At 41.6% G+C, this 23606-nt stretch overlaps 1 protein-coding gene across 7 annotated transcripts in view; it reads left to right on the top strand.

Annotated features, from left to right (window-relative positions):
* Positions 1 to 316: 316 nt before the first annotated feature.
* The window catches only part of igf2bp2a (insulin-like growth factor 2 mRNA binding protein 2a), a gene marked incomplete at its 5' end in the record, with an annotated part of 43990 nt that continues 20700 nt past the window's right edge, over positions 317 to 23606 (top strand). For 5 of the 7 annotated variants that reach the window (XM_080498466.1, XM_080498465.1, XM_080498464.1 and 2 more), the window contains 2 exons: positions 317 to 491; positions 1773 to 1833. In XM_080498466.1, coding sequence (XP_080354592.1) covers positions 317 to 491; positions 1773 to 1833 — 236 coding nt within the window. Of the gene's footprint in view, positions 492 to 902; positions 999 to 1751; positions 1834 to 23606 lie in introns of those variants that run through there. The other 2 variants (XM_080498463.1, XM_080498467.1) reach the window with 2 other exon arrangements.

The following is a 23606-nucleotide window of genomic DNA, read 5'->3' as shown; positions in this document are numbered from 1 at the left end:
TTGGCTCCGGAGGAGCGTCGTAACGACACTTTTCCCCCAGTCCCTGTTAAAAGAGTTTGACCAGGGCCAGAGTTGGTGCTGGGGGGGGGGGTCGCTTATAGCTTTGTAATATTCTGGGGGGGGGTTGTAACTGCTGCGTTTCCTTTTTTAAATTTTTATTATTATTATTATTTTTTTTTTGAAATAAGAGAAAGAAATCCCAGCAGATTTTTCTATTTTATTTTTTAATTGGGTATTTCTACTTCTCTGAATATCGCCACTCTTCTTTTAGGATCTGAAACCCCTACGAGATTCCCCCCCTCCTCTCTTTCAGATCATGTACAAACTATATGTTGGGAATTTAAGTCCTTCGGTCACTGTCGAGGACTTGCAGCAGCTCTTTGCCGAGAGGAAGCTGCCAGTGCCCGAGAAGATCATACTGAAAAACGGCTATGCTTTTGTGGACTTCCCCGATCAGATCTCGGCCATTCGGGCTATAGAGCTCTTTAATGGTAAGTGTGCGTTTGATAAGTGATGCTGCCGGTGACAGGAACATTTCACAGCGGGTCAAAATGCACCACGAGGTTAAAAAACCATACACACACACACGCACACACACAATAGGGCAGCGTGTCCTAAATGTGAAATAGTAATAATTGCTTGTGCTCGTTCTTGTTTTTCTTTCTTTTTCTTAAAAAAAAAAAAAAAAAAAAAAAAAAAAAATTGTGTGTGAGTGACTGCGTGTGCTCGGGACAGTGTTTTGCGATCACGTCCGTGTGCCATGAGAGTTTAGATGAACGCTCAGTCATGCACGCTCCAACAACAACAAAAAAAAATTGGATAAATGATCGATCACAGGACACACTCGGGGCTTTAGTGCCAGTTTCGCCCAAAGAAAACACCAGCCGTCGGAACGCACTTTACGCACACAAACAAGCTGTATTTTGAGAGATTCCGATAGTGCGGGGCGCTACTTTGCAATCACCCACTGGAATGTATGGGATGGTCTGATGGTTCGGGTAGGCATAATTATTTTTCACTTATTTTCTATCTTGATTTTATTGAAGAGAGTGGAGCGACGCGAGCGCGGAAAACTTGTCAGATCCTTGTTCATCTGATGCCTGGGCATGTTTTTACGAGGTGTCTTGGAGGTGGGTCACGGGGGTCCAGAGGAAAGGGCTAATAAACAGGTAGCTGAGGGGGGACGAGGTGAGACGCTAATTCCGTGCTGCGCCAGGCCACTCATAATAGTAACCAAAAGCCGTGTTCAAGCCTCGACGAGAAGCGCTTCAAATTCACTCCACGGCTGGCCCGACACGCAGAATTAAGAAGCACCTATTCGCAATAGAAAGAGTACAAGTCACTCTCCTTTCAAACCATCTCCTCTTTGATGTTGCATTCTTTACTGAGAGAAGAAGAAGGAAAAAAAAAAAACATGCCTCCCTGCACGATGAGGGCTGTGGGAGTGGAAAGCATGGCTGCCCATTTCCCCTAACACTATATACGCTTAATTCGCTTCGTTTTGGCGCCCAGTGTTCTTAATTGTCACCCCTAAAATGTCACACGGTGGTCTTGTTAATGTAAACATATACAGTTTGTGCACCGCGGTGCGCATTGCGCGCCGCTGCACAGTACTTTTTTTTTTTTTTTTTTTTCCAGGGGTTGGCTGTTTGAATGGGGTCGCACCTACTTGGTGAAGTGATTCAAAAGTGTTGGTGTGGAGGCCTACCAGCTTCTATTGTCACTTTTATGACGCTCGGCTAACGTTACACTATCCATTTTCACTCCTGCAGGTAAAGCCGAATTACACGGAAAGGTGATAGAGGTAGACTACTCTGTGCCCAAAAAACTAAGGTAGGCCTATAAACCTGGCAACACACACACACACACACACACACACACACACACACACACACACACACACACACACACACACACACACACACACACACACACACACACACACACACACACACACACACACACACACACACACACACACACACACACACACACACCTATACTGTGCCCCATAGCAGACTGACTGTGTGACCTGTAGGCTTCCGCGGTGAAATATAGCACGCACAGTTACTTTCTCGTTTTGTCGGCCGCTGTGTTTGTTTGTTTGTTTGTGTGTGAGTTTCACCAAGCTGTTGTTGTTTTCTATCCTGTACATGTATTCGGAATTACGAGAGCGAGGAACAAAAAAAAAAAAAAAAAAAAGAGCGAGGAAACAAAAAGAGTTTCTGCACAACATCCACAGAAAACACGCAGCCATAACGCGTGATCTGCAGCAAGGCCGTTTTTCCTACTGTATAGCCAGCGCATGCACACGAACACGCACGAGGCATATGTGTAACAATTATGATTTAATTGGATTCACCTCATTGGTTTAAATCAAACGTCAAAGTGGACTGGTGTGTACGTGGAAGCAGTTTTACGGGCATGGCTGTTGTTTCTTTTTCCCCCCCCTTCTTCTGTGTATGTAGGCGACAGAGTAAGGTTTCATTATTGACTGTAACACTGCAATGCACGATGAGTTGCATACCAATCAGCTGCCCCTCTTCCCCAGTCCCCTCGCCTGTGCATGTGTGTGGATGTACGTGGGAGACACGTTGCGTGTGCCCGTAAAAAAAAAGCAAGAGTTGAAGGATCGTGGGCTCACCCACAGGTCAATCTCCAACACGAGCGTTTTATTGTCAGTTTGTGCAATCAGTTTCCAAATCCACGAGATTGTTGTTGTTGTTGTTGTTGTTTTCTCCTTAAGTGAATGGAAACAAATCATTAAAACAAGCAGTGTTTTTAATTTTTTTGTTGGGTTTTTTTTTTTGGTGTTGCTTTGCGTCACGCAGGATAAAGTCACTCCGCTTGGCTCAGATTTCGCAGCCCACGAACCCTCGACATGTATAGATCCACCCAATTTCGCAACAATGCTTTTAGCTATAGGGGGTGGGTGAGTGGGTGGGGGTAAAAAAAAAAAAAAACCTACGTTGCGTGACAAAAAGGTAAATATTCAAGCCCCTTGTGGAGGAGCATGTGACCCACACTTTATGCGCTTCCAGCAGAGACCTCCCCCCTTCGTCTGCTGCACTTTTCCTGCGTTACAGCTCTCGCTTTTTTCCCCCTCCCTTTGAAAAAACACTTACAGAAAAGAAAGAAGAAGAGAAAAAAAAAAACCCCGAGATTTTAAAATGTCCTATGATCGAGCTGCTGCGTTGTTTCCACGTTTTCACGTCTCGACGTGGAGGCATTCTTGCAGCCTACAAGGCGCAACACGGAGTAGAAAGAGCCTGCGCCACTCCCCAGTTCGTGTGCACGTAGGCCATGGCAATGTTGGGAGAGCCTCATAATGGCTGCCATGATGGCCCTGCACACTGCTCGGCTATAGGCGGAATCAGATGGAGCAAAGTGTCCATACATGTGCCTGCAGTGTGTGTGTGTGTGTGTGCAGCTGCTTGAGCGACCAATGTGCGCCTGCTTGCTGAAAAGGGCCTTAAAGCGAAATCCACGCCATTTCCGTGAAGCCTTGCGCGAGCTGGGCTGATACGTTCAGGTGTTCACGTCCAGGCAAAAAACAAAACAAACAACCCCAAAGCAATCCTGCGTAAAACCGGCGTTTAAATGTTCACATTTATATCCCGTGATCTCGTGCTTTTATACGAGTATTTGTCCTTCACGTGAAACGGTGAATTAACTTTTGAAACTTTGATAAATGTCGACTCAGCTATGATTTGAGGCAGGATGAATTTAGTTGATTTTCTTTACGTGAAACTGCATATTTTGTTTTTTCATTGTCATAATTACTTGAAATAATTGTTGTTTTTTTAGCTGATACAAATAGAGAGATGTTGAAATACCCCCCCAAAAATCATGTTTTATCTCGTTTTATCATCAATATAAATGTTGGATATTTATGTTTATTATTTTGATATATTGTGTGTGCGGTATATATCTGTTAAGCAGAGATTAAAGAGTGAATCAGTACCGTTTTGACATTTTGGAGGTTGTGTGAGTTTTCGGCTTATTCTCAGGCCTTCTGGCATTTCTTGGTTTTGTGAGGTTCTTGTAGTTTCTTGCTGCCTTCGTTTGTGATTTTAGTTCTGTTATGTGATGGCATCACGACACCAGGAAATTAATCATGTATTTTTTAATTTTAAAAACAACTAAAGAATCTGATTGATTATGCCGCTGTTGTTATGAAAACATTAAATACAATTTATCTGAAGGTATGGGCCTTTTAAAAGTTGTGTTGAGGAACCCCAAGAAGTGGCAAAATGTGTACTTTTAATGCTTTAAATATCCTATAAATGTTATTTTCCTTCCAGGTTTTTTAATGTTGTATACTTAAGGAAGTCTCATAGGTGTTGGCTATTTTACAGAAATTGTAATTTAATTTGGAAAACCTTTGAGGGTTCACATCTTACAAAAAAGTGAATAATGAGCTACACATTCTTATTCATATTTCAGGACAATTTCCTTAGAGAATACAATCTTTGTGTCCCATAAAAACAATATGATTTAATTGTCTTAACAGTCTTTTAAATACCTAAATTTAGGTCACTGAATGTGGATTCCAGCATGTGGCAACAGCGACTAAAACCACATTGAATATATTGAAGTTAGTAAACTCAGTTTTAAAATCATGTAAGTTTTCTTTTTGTTTTAGCTGCGATCACATGAGTGTAATATATAGTTGTTAGATTAACACAAATCTCTCAGTGGGGAAAATGCCCAACAAAAAGTGTAACAAAAGAAAATCAATACAGATTATAAGCAACATTATTTTGATTTGTTACAGAATAAATGTAATTTTAATTCAATACGAATGATAGAATTTGTTTTAATGGCAAATTAAGCTTCCTTGAGCCAAATTATGTTGTATTTGTACTTGTGATGTTTTCAGATGTTCACACATAAAACCAGACACATTTATTTTTCAGTTTCTTAAGTTTCCTTGTTAAACAAAGTTATCTGCACACTCACAGCACGCAAAGAAGCAGACTGTGAACTATGTGTTAATTGATATCAGTTTTACATGAACAACATGCAGCATTACCAGGGTTACACAGGCGTGTGAAGGTGTGTGCAAACTAATGTGAGCTCCCACTGTGAGTTTTATCAATAGTCAGTCATCAATATGAAGCATGCAAGATTTACACAATTAAATTTACTCTCCTTCACAGTGTGGATGTTTGTTTACCTCCTAGTTTGATCCGTTCTTCTGAGATAACCTGACTCTTCTCCCCATAATTATTTCTCTACATGCTTGAGTTCGTTTAAAGAGAAAACACGCTTACGTATAAAAATAATAAATTTTTAACCGATAGTTTTTTTCCCCCACGCTTCACTGTATTGAGAGTAGTTTAGTGGTGTTGATGTAAACAGAATATACATTTTAGTGATGCTCAATTGATAATTAGATCTTTTCTGTCTTTTTTGTACAAGGATACATAATAAGACATGCGTGTAAATATCTGCATTGCACCACAGTCGTGCCCATGCAGACGTGTGTGTGTGTGTGTGTGTGTGTGTGTGTGTGTGTGTGTGTGTGTGTGTGTGTGTGTGTGTGTGTGTGTGCTGGGTTGTCAGTGCACACTGAGTGAAAACAGCGAAACTCGATAGCCATCAGTTGATCCACTCCGAATCCATTAATACTCCCCAGTTGATCCTGGGAGAAGGGAAGCTCTTCAAATCGGACTCCAGTTCTGTCCGGAGTGATAGCAGGAGGCGCTGCCCCGCTTCCCTGACATGCCACATCCGCTGCACCCTCCTCCTGACACCTCGGGTCTCCCTCCACCTCTCGGTGAGAGGGGGCTCGCCCTGAGTGATCTGTCGTATGGAGCATGTCTCATGTGTTTGTTTGTTTTTGCCTTAAACATCATTACCGTTGCCTTAAAAAAAAGTTTAACCTGCAATTGTACTGTTTCAGGCTTTTGACTCATCAATTGTCACGAGAGAGGGCGGTGAAACCTTATTTTGTAAAAGTGATAGTATAGTAGATTGTCCTTGATGAGCTCTTACAGGAAATCTCATTACTTACTTGTCATGAATTATCAAAAGCCCTTTATAATGTGTTCAGTCTGCTGCATTTAAATTTCACTGCTCTACGACTACGTTCGTATGGCAGTTATGAACTTTCCTCATGAATATGGAGCCACTTCTCTACGTTTCTGGTAAAGAGCTAACAGATTTGCTTGTACAACCAAGTGCATAGCTAAAGGGAGGTGTGAGATTAGATGTGAGAGAATAGTAAATTCATTGTGTGTCGAGCAGACTTGTGGGATCGCTGCTCAAGCTCCTCAAGCATTGGAAATGAGTTTTCTTTTTTTTTTATCAGACACACGCATGTATATGGCACCAGCTTCTGTAGAGATTCATTTCTCGGCTAATAGTCATTCACATTCCTCTGCAACTTGTTGCATGACTAATATGTTACTGCGGCATTACACTCATTACAACCAGGATTTGCATAATCAGTAAAATGACTCTGAGGAGTCGTAGTGAGGCGGTGTAGAAGCCGCGAACGCTATGAGTGCAAGTGCTCTGAATTCACGTAGATTGCGAGAAAGCCCTTTAAAAAAAAGAAAAGCAAAAAAGAATAGGAATAAAGCAGCAAAGACAAATATGAACTTTTTTTCTCGCTTGGAAATGGTTTGTGGCGACGAAGTGACACAACTGGAGCAACAATTGCTGATGAGCAAAGTTAATAACAGGCTCATCCAAATACGACATGAAGGAGACGTCCCATCTGTGGAGGTCAGGGTCTGCGACTTTTAACGCCAGAGAGCCGCTTATGTTTTCCTATTCACCACATAAAATTTGTATTGAGCTGCATAACATATTTAACCTTTAAAAACGAAGCAACACAGTTTATAAATATTCACACACAGTATAGTTTGTTGTATGTGGAAATTTTTTTAAATTGAACCACAATTAAGGGCAGTTGACATCTCAGTTTGGTCTTTAGCAGTTTTAGAGCTTGAAAGGTGAGTTCTTAGTTATTTGCTAATACCTTTCAACATAAAATATACAAGTAAATCAGTATCGTTGGCAGTGAAAGCAAACAACTCTGTCTACAATGAATTAAAGCATGTTTACCTATGAAATCTCTTGTGATTTCCCCATGACTCGCAACCTTAAAGCAGAGGTCACGTCATTGATTCAAAGTGAATGGAGTCAGACAGGTGACATAGTGCGGACCTTTAACTTTATTATCCTCACATATTTAAGTGTCACATTTCCCATTTCAAACTGCAAGATAAGAATCCACTTTTCAGAGTGTTGGCACTGCAACACACTTAAACTAAATGCTTTAAAAAAAATGACATTTGCAGAAAAATGAAGGGCTTCAGGACCTCATGTGGTACCAGGTTGCAGACCCCTGGTCTCAGTTTTTCATTTGTGACCTCACTATTATCCATGCAAGAGAGCACCTGTGGTGGGAGGAAAACTCCCTCCTATTTGATTACTGAGAAGAGTCATTAAGTCACCTTGAATGAACGGTAGATCATTTTGTCTGTGAGAGAATATAATCCCCGATGATGTACGCTCATCTGTTTGCTGAAGTAAACAATAACACAAAAGGAACGAGAAGGACTTTGTAAGAAACTATTGAGTCATGAACAGAGAGTTGGATTTGTTATTAGCACAGTGACACACCTACAGTGACACATGTTTACCAGGCAGACGTCGGACAACACGTGGTTTTCTGTTTTAACAAAGAAATGCGTGACTACCTCAGTCCCTTCAGGAAAAGCACCAGCATTGTTTGGAGCAGATGTTTGAGGACGCTACTTCACTAACCAGCATTTGATGAATTGTCGGAATCTTAAATGTGCTGGGTGTGAATCTATAATGAATTATAAATCATGATTATGAGCAGTGCAATTTGTGCCCAAGTTCTTTTTTTGGCGGGGGGGGGGGAGTAAATTGAAGTTGTACCAGCTGCTCTGTCTGTTGCTCCTTTATTTCCAATGTCCCTCTGTTGCTCGGTCTGTTTCTCTCGTGCTCGTGCGCCGGGGATGTAAATATAACGGTTGGTGAGTGAATGCAGTCATGTACACATGCTGCTTGAGGATGTCACTGGAGAGACAAAAAAAGCTGCGGCGAATCCCGGCTGAAAGCTTCCTGCCGGATGTGGAGTTTAGTGTTTCTCACTCTCCGCCGTGCGGGTGATACCAGCGGGCATGTGAGGGTGTGGTATGGTCCGCGGAGGGGTGGGCAGCTGAGGCTCACAGCAGGTGGCATATCTCACACAGACTTTGTCCTTGTCCCATATCATCACCATATAAAACTGCTCAACCAGTGCAACATTAGAGCTGTGATGGCTTTTGAACAGGTGAAAAACTCCCAAAGAGTTAATCAGAGTTTCAGATTGGCCTTGGATGTGACGAGTCAGGCGTCAGATTTTCTCAGAGAGAACATTTTGCTTTTGTTGAGCTGGGACTGTACCTCAAGTCAGAGTGTGTCCTTCATCTTGTCTGTCAGACCTTTGGACATTTATCCGTATCCGAGTTTGAAGGGGCAGGTCAGAGGTGGCCTGGATTCCTCCTGGATTTTAAGGGATTCAGACTTTACTGGACCACGACAAATGGCAAATGGCACAACATGATTTCAGAAACACATATTGTGATTTGTGAAGCCACGCTAGAATATCAGAAAAATCTGAATAATTGCCATTAAAACACGTAAAAGGATGAGGAAACAAGAACAAACAAAAACTATATGTTGAGTCTGAAATTGTTCATTTAGGGCTCCATTTACCAGATGACCAATACTTACCAGAAACAATACTATAGTCACTCTGTGGCTACGTTCTTAAAGTCCTGTACCCACGGGATGAGGTGGACAAAGCAGAGGGGAAACAGGAGATATGCTGAGCTGAAAATGCACCAAGGAAAACGTTTCAATTAGGAAGAAATGAGGGAAGAATTTTCTTTGCTGAGATGCATTGCAGAGCAGGAACAAGACGCTCTGATTAAATTGTGCAGAAAGTTGTAACACTGGCGTTCGCAAAACAGTGTGTGCAACAATCTCAACAAACTGTAAGCACAAAATTTTTTAAAACTGCATGACAGCAGCATGTCATGCATGCTATGCAGGTACTTTCCCATCACCCAGGCTGATCCTTGCTAGACCAGTTTTTGCCATTGAGACAGTTTTTATATGGCTCAAGGGATTTCTTTCCTCTTTATTTTGCTGTGTGTGATCTTAGCTTTGCTCCACATCAAACTGTTGTGCTTTATCTCATATAGTCTCTCTCTCTTATTTCATCTCGAATTTCTTTCAATGGTGCAGTACAAGAATTCTGGGGGGATAAATCACATTCTTTCTTTTATGCTATATTATGAAAATTGTGCAAAATGTGATGCTGCTGTCAGGGAGATTCCTACGGGAAGTCAAACAGTACATATTTATTCATGTATAGTAACGTAAAGTAGTTTTTTGACCTTCAATATCACTGTTTTGGGGAATAAATGATATGCAGGGATTGTTTTTACACACTATCTCCACATGTAGCTTCAGAAACACCCTTTGATAGATGGGTTTTTGATGTCAGTTCTCTGTGAAGGAGCAAATGTCGAAAGATATAGTCGTCCTGACATTTACAGCATCTTGATGCTGGTGCAAAACTGTGCCATTGTGCTGTCGAATGTGTGTGTCCATGTGTGTTTACGGGTCGCACTGTATTCAGTTCCCAACTGTTCCAGGTTAGATTCTCCACGTTGCCATGGGAACCAGTTTTGAGTGTCTTGCTTAGTTAAAGAAAGAGAGCTCGAATGATGGGGGCTTTCAGAAAATAAACCGAACAGCAATGGCGCACAGAACCCTTCATAAGCTTAAAAAAAAAAAAAAAAAAATCAAGTTAAGTTTATGCTTGCCTTTTTGTCCCCAAGATATTCATGCAACTGATAATTATTATATGAGAGCAATTCATATCATTGTCAAAGCTGCCTGATTGCAGCCTAAAGTTAGTCATAAAAGGCTGTCAGTTCTGTACCTAGTAATTTCCATCCCATCCTGGAGAATGGAGACGACTGACAGTTAAAAGGCCTACAATGCAGTCCAAGCATGTGTCGCTGGCTCACGTTACCAGCGGCGCAGTGGTCAGAGTGCTGATTTTACATGACATTGCCTGGTAAGGTGCTGCAGTAAAAAGCTGTGTAAAGCTGTCCCCCTTCACTGAAAACTTGAAGTGCTCATTTTCCTTTCAGCAGGAAAAAAAAACAACCAAAAAAACAAAAAAAACTGCTGAGTGGGTTGTCCCTCTATGTCACAGCCGCAGCCCCTTTTTGACCTTTCATATTCATGAACCCACTCTCGGCCGTCATTTCCATCTTTTTCCATATGTATGCGACGGATGCTGGAAAACCACCACGACCATGAGAAGCACCAGCAGGACAGGCTGACTACAATGGGGAGGCACACAGCTGAGCCCCCGACACAACCTGGAGGACAGTCCAGCCATTGTGCTTCTTTACACTGTTTGCGACTAAAGAGGAAGGCACAGAGAGGATTTCCGAATCAAAGACGAGCAGCTTTCACATACATGCTCATGGTTTCCTCTCAGTCCGTGTGTGTGTGTGCGTTTGTGTGTGTATGTTTGCGTCAGTCTGTGTTACTGCGCCTGCATGGGCAGAAATAAACACCGCTGATAGAGGGCAGCATTTCCCCCCCCCTGAGTAGATTCCCCAGCTGGTTGTGGGAAACTGTTAATGTCCTCTCTTAGCAAGCAGTTCTTTTAAGCCCTGTGTTCATTGAAGAACAGGAAGTCATGTATTATCCCCCCACATTTCTGCCTCACTCAGTATTGGTCCATCACGTTTCTTTTTAAAACTCCTTGATGAGTTTTGACGGTCTCTGAATGCAAGACAGCTTCCTCCTCTCATATGCTGACTGTTGCTCGACATTGTAATATAATTCGGTAAATATCCCCAGTCCACCATAAGCTCCACAAGTCCACCATGATCCCTAAAATCACACTTCAGCGACGTACTTATTGCACATTCTTCCCTGAAATGTCCTTCTCACATAAAGATACTGCTTTAAAGGTTTTGCAGATATTGGAACTTCCACATTTTTTTTCTCTCTTATGAATGACATTGTTCTTATCAGTTGACAGAGGAAAATAGTGTAATGAAATCAACTTTGTGTGAAATGCTATAACTCATCCTCACTTTACTTATTTAAATGGATCTGATCTGTCATGTAATCAGTGTGCTGTTGATGAAAACTGTATTTTTCATTTGAAGTCCTGATTAAATGCTGTGGGGGGGGGGTCACGGGGAGGATGAACATTTGAAAACATGCTGAGTCCGATGCCTCTGGACTTCGTATTTCGGCGTGTGAATTATAATATCATGAGAAATCTGAACATTTGCCATTTTGTGTATCAAGCAATGCAAAGCTGAGCAGCTGCCACCTGCAGTGTAATGCATTCACTGTACAGGCAAAGGTAAAATTATCTCTGCGTGAAAACAAATGTATGTTTGTCAAATTACTTAACAATTCCTTTGATAGTTTGGTTGATTGTGGAAAAGTAAATAAGCTTTCGTTGTGTAGCACGTGCTCACTGGAGGTTGGGGGAGGGTTGGTGGTGCTTCACATCTTTGATAAAATTCACCAAATCACACACATACTATTTGCGATGGCTCATACGCCCCACGGGGCTCACAATTGGGAGCAATTTCTGGTTCAGTGTCTTGCCCAAGTGCTACATAGACAGGCCGAGCCGGGTGCTGATCATGAGATAAGAGAACAACTCACTCCTCCACCCGAGCCACGGCCACCCTTGGTTTTGAAATTAATCTGTTTTGTTATTTTTCGCATCCCGAGCCTGAAGTGCAGCGGCGTTTTGCTCACCCTTCTTTGATTTGTGCAATGGTAGTCCTTTCGTTTTTGCATTCATCCATTGTGATATGCCCCCCAAAGAGCGTTGTTTCACACTTGTGCGCCTGTTTACTGGCTGCGTTCCACTGAGCTCAGAAATGAGCTGGGTAACGTGGGGCCGGCAGGTGCAAGGAGTGTGGGGCAGCTCACTCGGCCTACCTGCCGAGTGGCACAACACATGCCAATACACAATTTTTTTTTTTTACTTTGAAACAAAAATACAGCACAGGTAAAAGAAAGAGGAGTACCGTTTTAACGAGAGAATAAGGGAAACACGGAGGAGCGTAGTAGAAAGTTGCAGGAGACAGGAGAGGGCACCCTCGAGGAGTCCTTTTGATTTTATCAGACCAAACGTCAGGGTGAGGGAAGAGGAGGAGGACATTTCCATACAGCTGCTGCAGAGCTGCACAAACAGAAAGCAGATTGGGTGGAAATAAATAAATAAAAACTGTTTGTAAATAGTTGTTGTCTTGCTGACCCTTGGATCATATTTCCCGGGTGGAGCTTAATATTTTAACATGAAGTGTTCAATCTCTGTATATCTCACTAAGCAGTCTATACTCATGTTTCCCATGGGTGCAGTAACTGCTGCAGGAGCAGTGCCATATGTAAGAAGTACCGAGGTTTTTTTTTTTTTTTTTTAACTGCTTTGGTCCCATTTTATGATATTACACAACATACAGCAATGGAATAAATTCACATGCAGGGTGCTCGGGCATAAACGGATTGATCAGGCGTGTATGTTTTTTGCACGAAAGGCGTGATCTCTCTTCACACCGCCCGGTGTTCTTCTGTTCTCACAAACGTGCTGACCGTCCGTCCTGCAAAGCGGCAACCTCTGTCTCGCACATGCAAACGACATTACGACACTGATTGATGAATTGCCCGCCCCTGTCAGGTTGAATCGGGCATGCACGACACAAATCCAATTAAAATTGAAGAGCACGCTCGTGGCAGATCATGGTTAAACCTGGAGGCAAAAAATGCAGGCGTCTTCAGCTCACAAGGTTAGTAAATATTTGATGCTGATGCAGCCATGCGTGCGTTCCTGTCGAGGAGGGCGAGGGAGTTGCAGAAGTTAATGAGGGCTTTCCCTTTAAGGACACTGTGGTCAAAACAGCTTTTCACACATTGTCCTTGTGTAGTTGCTCAGGTGGTTTTCATTCTTATTAATGGTGAATTCCACCACCTCCTGGCTCCAGGGATTGTCACACTCTCTTGTCACTGCAGCATTTGGTGTGTGTGTGTCCCCCCTCCTCCTTCTCGGTAGCCGTCACATGTGCAGGTTCTGTGTCATCCTCCCTTCTCGATTGAGAGTGTTGTCTCTCACACGGAAACCTTCCAGTTCGTAACGTCACTGCCTCTCTGGCACGAGGTGGCAAAGCCGAATGAAGCCCGCTGTGTGTTAGCATGAGCCGATGGGAGTGGTGTACTGTATGTCATGTACTGTAAGCTGAACGTGAGCCACACTATCGGGCAGAGTAACGGAGACCAGCAGTTTATTCTTAGGAGAGTTGAGGTTACCTCGATCTGAATTCTTCAACACGAGAAGTGATCTGTGCGTATCTGTCTCGTGACATATTTGAGTGTGAGTTTGTGTGTGTGTGTGTGTGCGTGCGTGTAAGCGCCGTCGTGGCAGCCAGGGAAGCAACAGTTCATTTCGGAGCTGGTAGCTGAGATGGCTTTGTTTCAAGTAGTGTGAGGAGTGACTCACGGAAACTGACGATGCCAGACGATAAATTACAGAGACATAGAATGACAAGCTTCAAAGGCTAGTTTGATGTAAAAGAGTTGTGTGGATGTGGATGCACTGAAGATGATACATCAGATGAGCCCTTCTTGAAGAAAAACTTTTAATTTGCCAAGACTTCTGTTTGTTTCTCCTTTTGCTAAGTGTAATTGTTCCCCCTGTAATGAATGCAAATCTGTTGATGGCTCATGGCTGTCGTCCCCATCACTGCACATTATGGAATTTGGTATATCACCTGCTGTACAGATAACAGAAACATTGCCACAAAAAAAATTTGAATTTTCTCTTTCACAACCCGCGTCATTCTTTGCTTCGGTCAAAAAAGGCAGTCCACCTCTGCAGATTGTCCCCATGGTGATGTCTGATGACGATGATGAACGTTCTTATTCCCATCCTGAGTTTGTGACATGCTCGAATCTGCAGGGCTTCCGGAGCACTTTTTGTAACTGTTTTTTAAAGAATGGATAGCCCAGGTTTTCAGAACAGCCTTCACCCTTAATGAGCCTTTCAAATTGGACAGGGTGTTTGTTAAAGAGGGGAACCAGGAATGATGAAAGGAAGCAGCCGGCCTGTAAATGGTTGCAGATTTGTTTTGGTGTTTCTGTGGAGGAGCCTCCTGAGCATAAAGAGGTCTACAATTAGTTGTTAATTTAGTGGACCGAACCCTTGAATGTGTGGGGTCTACAACCCAGAGACCTTCTCACATTGTTATCAATTTTCTAATTGCTACTCAGGTAGGACTGAGCAACATGTTCCATCAGTATGAGTTATTTTTACCTGTTGTTTGCCCTTCAGTGATGTTACATAATAGATTTCATAGTGATTTGGTCTCTTGAATTTGGTCTCGACAGGGATTTAAGATTTTTGGTTTGATTTGTCTTTTCTTTTTACCTTTTTCAACATTCACATCATCATCACTCATCATCATCATCATCATCATCAATCAAACCCAGAACAATAAGTGAACATGAAAATGTTATGCAGGCTGTAACTTTTGCAAGTGGAGGACTCACTGGTGCCTGGCAGACGTTTGGGCCTCAGTCACATACTGTAAGAGGCTGCAACAACAAACCTTCCCGTCCAGGCTTATTTACAATCACCAATAATTCCCTCTCGCCTTCTCCATCTCTCTTTAACTGCTGTCCACACAACAGGCATCTCCACCCTCTCCCTTCTGTTGTGCAGATCAGGCTCCTAACTTATCGACGTCAACCAAGGATATTTACTCCAGTATTTATCGCATATTGATCAGGACTGACATCCCTGTGAGCGACTCCAATAATTGAATTAGTGTACATAGTGCACCGCAACACTGCACACAGACGCCCTCCAAACTCGAGCCACCATTTTCCTTATCCAAATCAGCTTCCTCCAACTCCTGGAGAGCTCTGTCGACATTTTCATTTATCCTCACAACCAGTAGATCTGTCCAGTTTCTCTCTGGTCCACTGCCTCAGTGGCCTGGAGTAGGTCAGGATTTGGAGCCGTTTTAGCTGCTGGATTAAGTCTGACAGGGATAATGCCTCTTCAGCCACTTGCAAGTCACATGACAGAAGATGATCAAAGGTTTTGGGAGGAGCACTATAATGTAATTAATGTATTGAAGGCTCTTAAACATTTGACTCCACCCATTGTAGAGCTCGATGCCCGCTATGCTTAAAAACGGCCCCTATATAGTGGGTAGCAAGGAAACAAGAGATGGTGATTTTTCTTAAGAAATATGCTTGCAAATGCATGAGATATACACGATCCCTCCACCTTCCCAGTGTCTGAAGACATTCAGACACTGTGTATTTTCCAGCAGTTCATCCATCTGTGTAAATGTATTAGTCGGCACTTGATTTAATCGTGTTTTCCAATGTTCTGTGGGTTCATTTAAAAGCATATCTGCATCTTAAGCATGTTTTGGCTTGATTTAAATTGGGCACTCAATGTAATATACAGATAAATGTATTTATAATTATAGCAGTATGGCTTATATATGTTGTCTTTGCATTAGTATTAATACACAGAATTTATTTCAATGTATTCAGTTCACAGGGGTGAAATGGTTAGCATTCTCTCCAAGAACATCCCTGGTTTGATTTTGGCCTGAGGAGTTTCTCGGTATGAAGTTTGCAGGCGATTGCTTTGCATACTTGTGTTCTCTCTGGGGAGTCCAGCATCCTCTCAGACTAAAAATAAATAAATTAATAAAAGTGCATTTGAAGATAATTGGATACTCTAAATGAAATGCCCACATGAGGTGTGAATAGGTGTGTGGGATTGTCTGTGTCTCTGTGTTTTCCTTGTGATGAGCTGGCCTGTCCAGGGTGTAAACCTTCCTCTACCCGTCGTCAGCTGGGATCGGCTGCAGCACCCTACCACCCTGAAATGGATAAAGAGAGACGGAAGATGAATGGATGAATATTCATTTTTCAAAAGTTTCTTACTATATGTTTGACCAATTTCAGCTGAATAATTTCTTTTCGCTGAACTTTACAATTATTCAGTTATTGCAACGTTTAAAACAATAACCACAGTTGCATAAAAATAGAAGTATTCTAATTCTTTTTTCCCCCCCTTCCAACCTATTGCCATAAAAAAATTGGAGATGAAACAAGCACACATATCCATAATTAAATCCTTCAATATTGCTAAACAAAAACAGGAACCACACCTATTTGTCACATTTGGAACTATCCCACGTGCATCTCAGTTTCCTGGAGCCTTGTTGTGCCACTCATTTTAGAGAGCGAGGTGTCCTCGGTGACAGGAGCTGTGAGTGGCAGGAGTGCATTTGAAATATGTTGCTTATTGACCAGACTTGCTGGTGTTTCCGTCTGTCAGGATAAATCTTCACTCGCCTCCTGCTAGTTACTATGTGTATTTTCACTTTCTGTTAGGAACGTCCCTGCAGATTGGGGGGGAGAGAGTAGTGCGTTCATGTGAGTGTGAATGAGTGAAGCTCTCTCTCCAGAGGGAGCCGGAGGGAAGGGAGACAGGAAAAGAGAGGAAGAGAGTGAGCGAGAGAGACTGTAGACGGCCAGCAGACAGACAGAGGGAAGGTGCAGGCAAACAATTTGAGAGCTTGCGTAATGTTGAGTGGTGTGCGTGCTCTATTGATCCTGGTTAACCCTACTGGGACCTACACCTATGGCAGGCGGGCTCAGCCTTCCAGCCACAGTATAATACCGTATGGTTCGGCAGATTAAAGGATGAGACGTAAGGAACAGGCTTGCACAACTCAACGTAAAGGAAGGGAGGCAGCCATGAGGAGCAGCTAACAGAAGATCCACACTGCACCGCCGCAGTATGAGCTGGTATCCACCCGTCAACAGCTCCACGCTCTGAGGTGTGGGAGACAGTGAGTCGCTGGAGTAGGCGCACAAGAAAAGTATACATTAGCGTGTGCATTAGTGTTCGATGTGTGTGCAATCGGTTGACAGTTAAATCTCCGCAGACCTGCTGTGTGTCCGTCAGCGACTGTGCTGACCGCGTGTTTTTGTGACTGGGGACGGCCGAGGGGGCCTCGGTTTGTGAAGTAGCAGCTTGAAGGAGCTGACAGGCGTTTGATGTTCACAGGATGGGACAGCACAGCATTAACACATGACTCCGAAAGTCCTCTTGAGCTATCTTTGTGTTTGTTATTCTTGCCTTGTGCAGTGCTTGTGGCTCAGGAGGAAGGGATGTGGGTGTTTGTGCTGAGAGATTTAAGCATAAACTGTAATTGCAGTCGATTGAGCGTTTGCAGCGTGATTAGCAGAAAGGAGTTTTTCACGGGACTGTACGTTAACCGTCACATGAATTGGCATACACCGATTATAACCATGTGATAACGCGACATGTTTATAGGTCAGATCCAACGTGCAGTTTACACAGGCTTTGCAGGAGGCATCTGTCCTGGGGCTCCTTTTGTTTTGTATTCACGGTTAATCAGAAGAAGTAGATCGAGCTTATTCCTGACAAAAATAGCAAATAAGCAAGTTTCTTCTCATTTTTCTAAATGTTGTAAACAATATCTGAAAAAAACCTCTTTGACCTCAAAGCTTTTCTTTTTTAAATAATGATATGGTTTGTGGTCAGTGCGTCGGTATTTTGTTTCCACCAATATGGCTTATAAGTCTTACCGTTCGCATACATCACTGAGATTTTAAGGATATTTGAAGATGTTCTTCACGTTGCAAACAGTTATACTTTATTCCCAAACAGAAGCTTTCATATTCAATACAGTTGCCATTTGTTGTAAAAAAATCTTTTTGTTTTCTTCTAAGAGTAACCAGTTCTCTTCTGCTTCAGTGTTCACCTGAAGTGTATTGACAAGAAACAGGTTTAGCGAAACACACGTTTAAACAGACAAAGGCTTTAATATACTTTCTGTCATATTTAACGGCCTTGAATCAGATTTTAAAATGTGTGGAATTATGCTCAGAGCTATACTTAAGGGCTCGACATTGATAGAAAACTAAAATGGAATATACCCCAATGACAAGCAAGTGAAACATTTAAAAAATACTAATTTCATTTGCTTAGTAGGCATGACGGGAGAAAATGCATTTTGTTTCAGCTGGGCACCCCTCTGGCATTGTAGCACCGAGTGGAAATTAATTTGCGATGATTACACCTGAGAAAATAAAATCATTTCATGTCTGCAAATGTATGCAAACACAGCTTTGGACATACCAGGAGAGCTGCATGTGTTTATTATAATTTTTTTTTTAAACATTAATTTGTTATGTGCACTTTGCGCTGGTGTAAAGAGAATAAGAGAGGCTGTAAATCAAACACGGGGGATCTGGTGGTCTGAAGTCCACATGTGACCTCTGTCCATTTCCAAAATTAGACATATTATTGTTATCACATCCAAACCAGGTTAAAATTACCAAAAGGAATTGCAATACATAATTTTTCTGAGGTTAAAAAAAAAAAAAAAAAAATTGTCACATGCCACATTTGGATTAAACTCCTTTTCATTTCCGTAAGTGTTAGTGATAGATGCACTCATTTTCACAATTTGCCTCTGTTGGTGAGAATGAAATTTCTGGCACACTCACAATGATCATTCTGTAGATGGTGAGTAAAGACTGAATTAGAATAGGTGTTACGCTGGTGTAAACCACCTCTCGTGCTGCGTGGACTCGGCCTGACTCATTGAAATATGCTGCATCATTTGTAATTAATGCCATCATAGTGAATCACTGCTTGCAACAAGATATTAATGGACTCGAAATTTCAACGTCTGTCCACCGGCAGAGGCTGTCAATTAACTCAGTGCTACTATATGTGTCAGATGAAGAAACTGTTCCCTGTATTTACATCTTTCTAATAACCGCCTGAGTGGTTGTCGACGGCGAGGAAGCAGGCAAATGTCAACAGGAGAGCCGTGACTTCCATTAGAGCTGCATGTATCTACCTGGCTGCCTCTTGGCCTGTGTCTCCCCGCCTGGGTGCCACGCTGAAAACTAATGCGTGAAGAGAAACAGGCGAGTGGGTAAGCCTGCTGAATTCTGATGAGCTCGCACCCGCCGAGGTCTGGGAGGGGAACAGAAACAGGCACCTGAGCGCTACACAGAGACGAGATGGTTAGCAGCACAGCGGAGCAGCAGCTTTGTTCACTCCGCAGCATTAGTGTGGAAAAATATGTGGTTAGGGAGCAGTGAAAGTGAAAAGAGCACATACAATGCCTGTTTTTTTTTTTTTTTACTCGCCACCAGATAAGACGAAGAGGTGAAATTAACACCCGGTGGTATGAAGACAATTTAATATACTTATGTCAGATGTCACAGGTGTCAGTACCTTTAAAAATATTGCTTTTATGGGTTCTTCCCCAAAAACAGTGTAATTATGACATTTATTAGGCCATGAAACCATTTTTGTGGAAATTATAACCTCCTTAAGCTTAGTTCATCAAGTTAATGTTCCTACAATCAACATTTTTATAGCCTTGGTGGCGCGAATTATGTGTGACGTGTGAGAGACCTCCTGTAGTGACAATGCCACGGAGGTTTATTACTCGACTGCAGGTTTTCTTAGGAGAAGAAAAAGAGGAAAAAAGAGGACTAAACCTGCCAACAATACAGCATCAAGACTCATAGTGTGTACAGAGTAGAATAACCAGGGGATTCTCCTTGAGATTGAGGCAGCTTACAGACAAAACACAGAAGACTCAGGATGAAATAAGACAAAACAAAAAAAATAAAAATAAAATTAAACACCTGAGCATGCTAAGAATGATTGTATCAATTAAAACATTTAGCGATAAATGCTTCTTGTATACAGTCTATTATAATGACTTTAAAAATGAGTCCCTATCACACGAACTCAAGTCTCATAATTAGATATATGATAATGAGTGTGTTTTTCCATCTGAAAGACACCTATAGAATATTTTACGAAAGGTTCATCATCCTTCCTGATTTTCTAGTGTAACTGCTTCATACTGTCACAGGACTGCTCATATATACTTGATTAGGGAGGAAAAAGAGATGCGTGGGACACGCTGCTCTGTTTAAGGTTCAATATTGTGTTGTGTTGTATGTGTATATATATATATATATATATATATATATATATATATATATATTCTGGTTTGTATAGTGTCTGCAAAATAAAATTGTAGCTCTATCAGCTAACCGCCTGGACCAATTTAAGGCAGTGTTACTTCAAAAGTAATGATCTTTATTCACATAGATAACCCTTTTGTCATATTCCTTTATTTCTGATTATTTTCAAAGACGTCTGCGATAGGTATGGATATTTGTCATTATATGGAGGAACATTTATTTGGTTTGGTCTATTTGCAATACTTTGTTTTTGAAATTTTAATCATTGCACAAATTCAATGCACTCAGTGTTATGTTTGTCCTAAAATATTTGTTAATAGTACCCTTTCTATTTTATTCCAGTAAAAAAAAAAAATGTTTCAGACCTTGTCTGGATTTCTGTTGGAACTCATATATTAGAGGCCAGTACATAACTACACCCATGTGACGCATGCTTTGTTGTCGTATACAGTAAACTCTTTGAGCGAGCATGGAGATTGTTTGTCCTTGAAGAGGACAAAATAGCAGCATTTTCCTTCAGCGTCTGAAGGACAGTACTAACATATAGAATCTTCACTCATACAAATCCTGTTATCTCGGCTCCACAACAATTGGATGGGCCCTCGAAGACGTGCTTAGCAGCTCCGCACAGAAATGGACTGAGCTCCGTCTTAATCCAGCAGCGGAGAGTGGGGCGCTGTGGGAGCTCAGCTGGAGCTTGAAAAAAAAAAAAAGGGAAACAGGGGGACATGTTTCACACAGAAGGGTCTACCTCAATATTGTTGACTTGTTGCTTCCTCTCGGGGACTTCATGGCATTTAGACGCTTAAGAGCTTAAGGGTCAAAACCAGAAATTGGGTTAATTCAGATTAGGCGAGTCTGCGGTTGGTGTCTAAAGACCACCAGGCCGTCGAACTGGTGCACCCAAACTGACCCACATAATATACAAGCATTTCACTCCTGGACTTGCTGTAATTCAGAGCTTTGTCTCTTTTTAAGTGAATCACTCCGACAAACTATTATCTGAAAAAAAAAAACGATGTACTGTCTAGACTGAAGAAGTAAGTGGAGCAGAGGCTTACATACGTGCACTCTTAGCTGTAAACGCAGCTGATCATTAGGTGATCACATTATGCAGCACTCAGCACCGCAGTGCCACGCGTAAGAGAAGCAGAGACATTAGTGTTGCTTAGACAGTATGTATCACTGCATTTGTAATGTGAGCATGTAATTGGTGCATAATCACATGTCTCCGCTGTGATTTATTGATGCAGGGGGTTTTTCATTTCCTTTTTTTTTTTTTTATCTGCATCGTATATGGCTGCGTGATGGCGGCCGGATCATCTATTCATATTGAGCGTCGTCAGGTATCTCCTGTGAAATATGAAGTCTTTCGCCTTCCTGGACTGTGCGGACTAAACGTGTCTGTCATATCCTTGAGCATGGCCTTCAGTTGTGACAAAGCCTTATTGTACAGCAGATAAAGAGAGAGAGAGAAAGAGAGAGAGACAGAGACAGAGACAGAGACAGGGAGAGAGAAAAGTCTCTGTTTTTCCGACGGAAAAACTAATTCAGCAGTGGTCTTCATCGTATCTCAAAGAGCACGTAATCTCTTTCAACATTAAGCAGCAATGTTCCCCACATGGGTGTGAAATAATGGTAGGGCTTTTTGTAATATGAGAAGTTTACGCGGAGAATATCCAAGGTGGTGTTGACAGCTAAATGGAAGCAGGAGCGAGGAAAATCACAATTAAACGGTGACAAAAAAAAACAAAAAAACTTTAACATTCTGGTGAAATTTTGCTCAACAAAAAAAGAAAGGTTCATAGCAGAGGCCAACGTGTGCACAGGCATGCTTGTGAGATCTTTGTGAGGCAATGTGCTCTGGACAAGCCCAACTGAAAGGCTATTTGGGATGTCTTTTTATTTGTCCAGCGAGAGCCTCCCTGCTGGGTGCCTTGTGAGCCGTCTCTTGACAGGCCGGGCATCCGCACAGAGCAGCAAGAGAAAGGTAAACAAGGCTTTTAAAGGCCTCGTTACATAAAGTCCTTCAGTGGTGAAGGAAATGTTTAATTATTCACTTGTGAGTTTTGAAGAAAAAAGAAAAAAAAAGATGGCAAGAAATTAGGTTTTCAAACTCAGTGTAAGGGAACTCCCAAAGATTCTCGTAAACAACATGTGTTTGGGATTATTTAAAGAAAAATAATAATTTTGTGTAATTATAATTTTTGTGAGGGTCTATGTCTTGTTTTTACTGAGGGGGAATGCGCACAGAGGATTTGTAGTCAAGTACAACCACTGTAATATTGCTTCAAATGTAATTGTGCGAGTCAAAATACTTTTTCTAAAAATGTTAGTTATTCTTTAACCACTCTTGATTGCATTATCTATACTTTAATTCAGTTTAATTAGGTATAGAATTATATGTTTAAAGCACCTTACTTTGACAAACAAGGAAAACAAGTCAAACAAGTCTATATGAAGCATGATTTTTGCATTAAAAGAAAAAAAACTTGTTGCCCACAAATCAAAAGGTAAGAATATTAATTCAAATGATGGGTGTATACTCTAGTAAATTATGATTTTTAAAGAATAAATGTAAAATAAACTTGAGCATGAGTGAAATGAAATTGAACATGTAAAAAAGGAAAAGAAATCCACTTGTTTTTCTGATAATTTCATGTCACTCTGTTTCCCCTGTTGACTCACATGACTAACAGCGATTCATTTGCTGTTGTTTTCCTTTTGCAGATGTAGTACTATCTAAAGGCTGCATGTTTTTTTTCATTTCATAGGAATATCATTTTTTATTAAAAGTGAACAAATTGAACAGTATTTTATTACAGTAATATGAGTAGTTGTAATTCCATCCCTGCTGAGTTCATGAGAGATTCTCAGTATCACATGTGGTAGGAACAAAGACTGATATGTTCGGTAGGTCAAAGCATTTCAACTTATATTCATATGGTGGAACAGTAGTAGCACATTCACATTCACATTCACATGCAACGCACGGATGAACTTGGTTTATCTTTATTTGAAAAATGACGATCATTTAAAAGATCTTATCACATCTGTCCCCACGGTATGTTCAAGTGAAGATCTTCACAATTGGCCGTGCGTGTTAACTTAAGGTCATTTGTATGGATCTGTTACATAATAGCTCTTTCTAAAGACAGCCTGTGTTTTCAAGTTGTGTTATGTTTTCTGCAAATCTCTTCGTCTATCATTTGTGGTGGGACTCCCAACCAGAGAGCTGTTGCCATCTTGTCCAACTCTTCTTTGCCTCCACCGCAGACGGCTGCATTTCAAAGACTTTTCCATATGCGCTGAAACACTTGCTTTTAATTCACTCAGGCCCATCCGCATGTAACCCTGTGACTCACACATGACGGATTTGCGCATCTGTTATGCAAGAAAAGAAAAAAAAAGAAACCTTTGACATTCAGTCTGCTCAATAATCGAAT

The sequence above is a fragment of the Blennius ocellaris genome (genome assembly GCF_963422515.1).
Source record: "Blennius ocellaris genome assembly, chromosome: 6".
NCBI classification, from domain to species: domain Eukaryota; kingdom Metazoa; phylum Chordata; class Actinopteri; order Blenniiformes; family Blenniidae; genus Blennius; species Blennius ocellaris.
The sequence above is the reverse complement of the archived record's forward strand: the minus strand, read 5'-3'. Positions and strand labels throughout refer to the sequence as shown.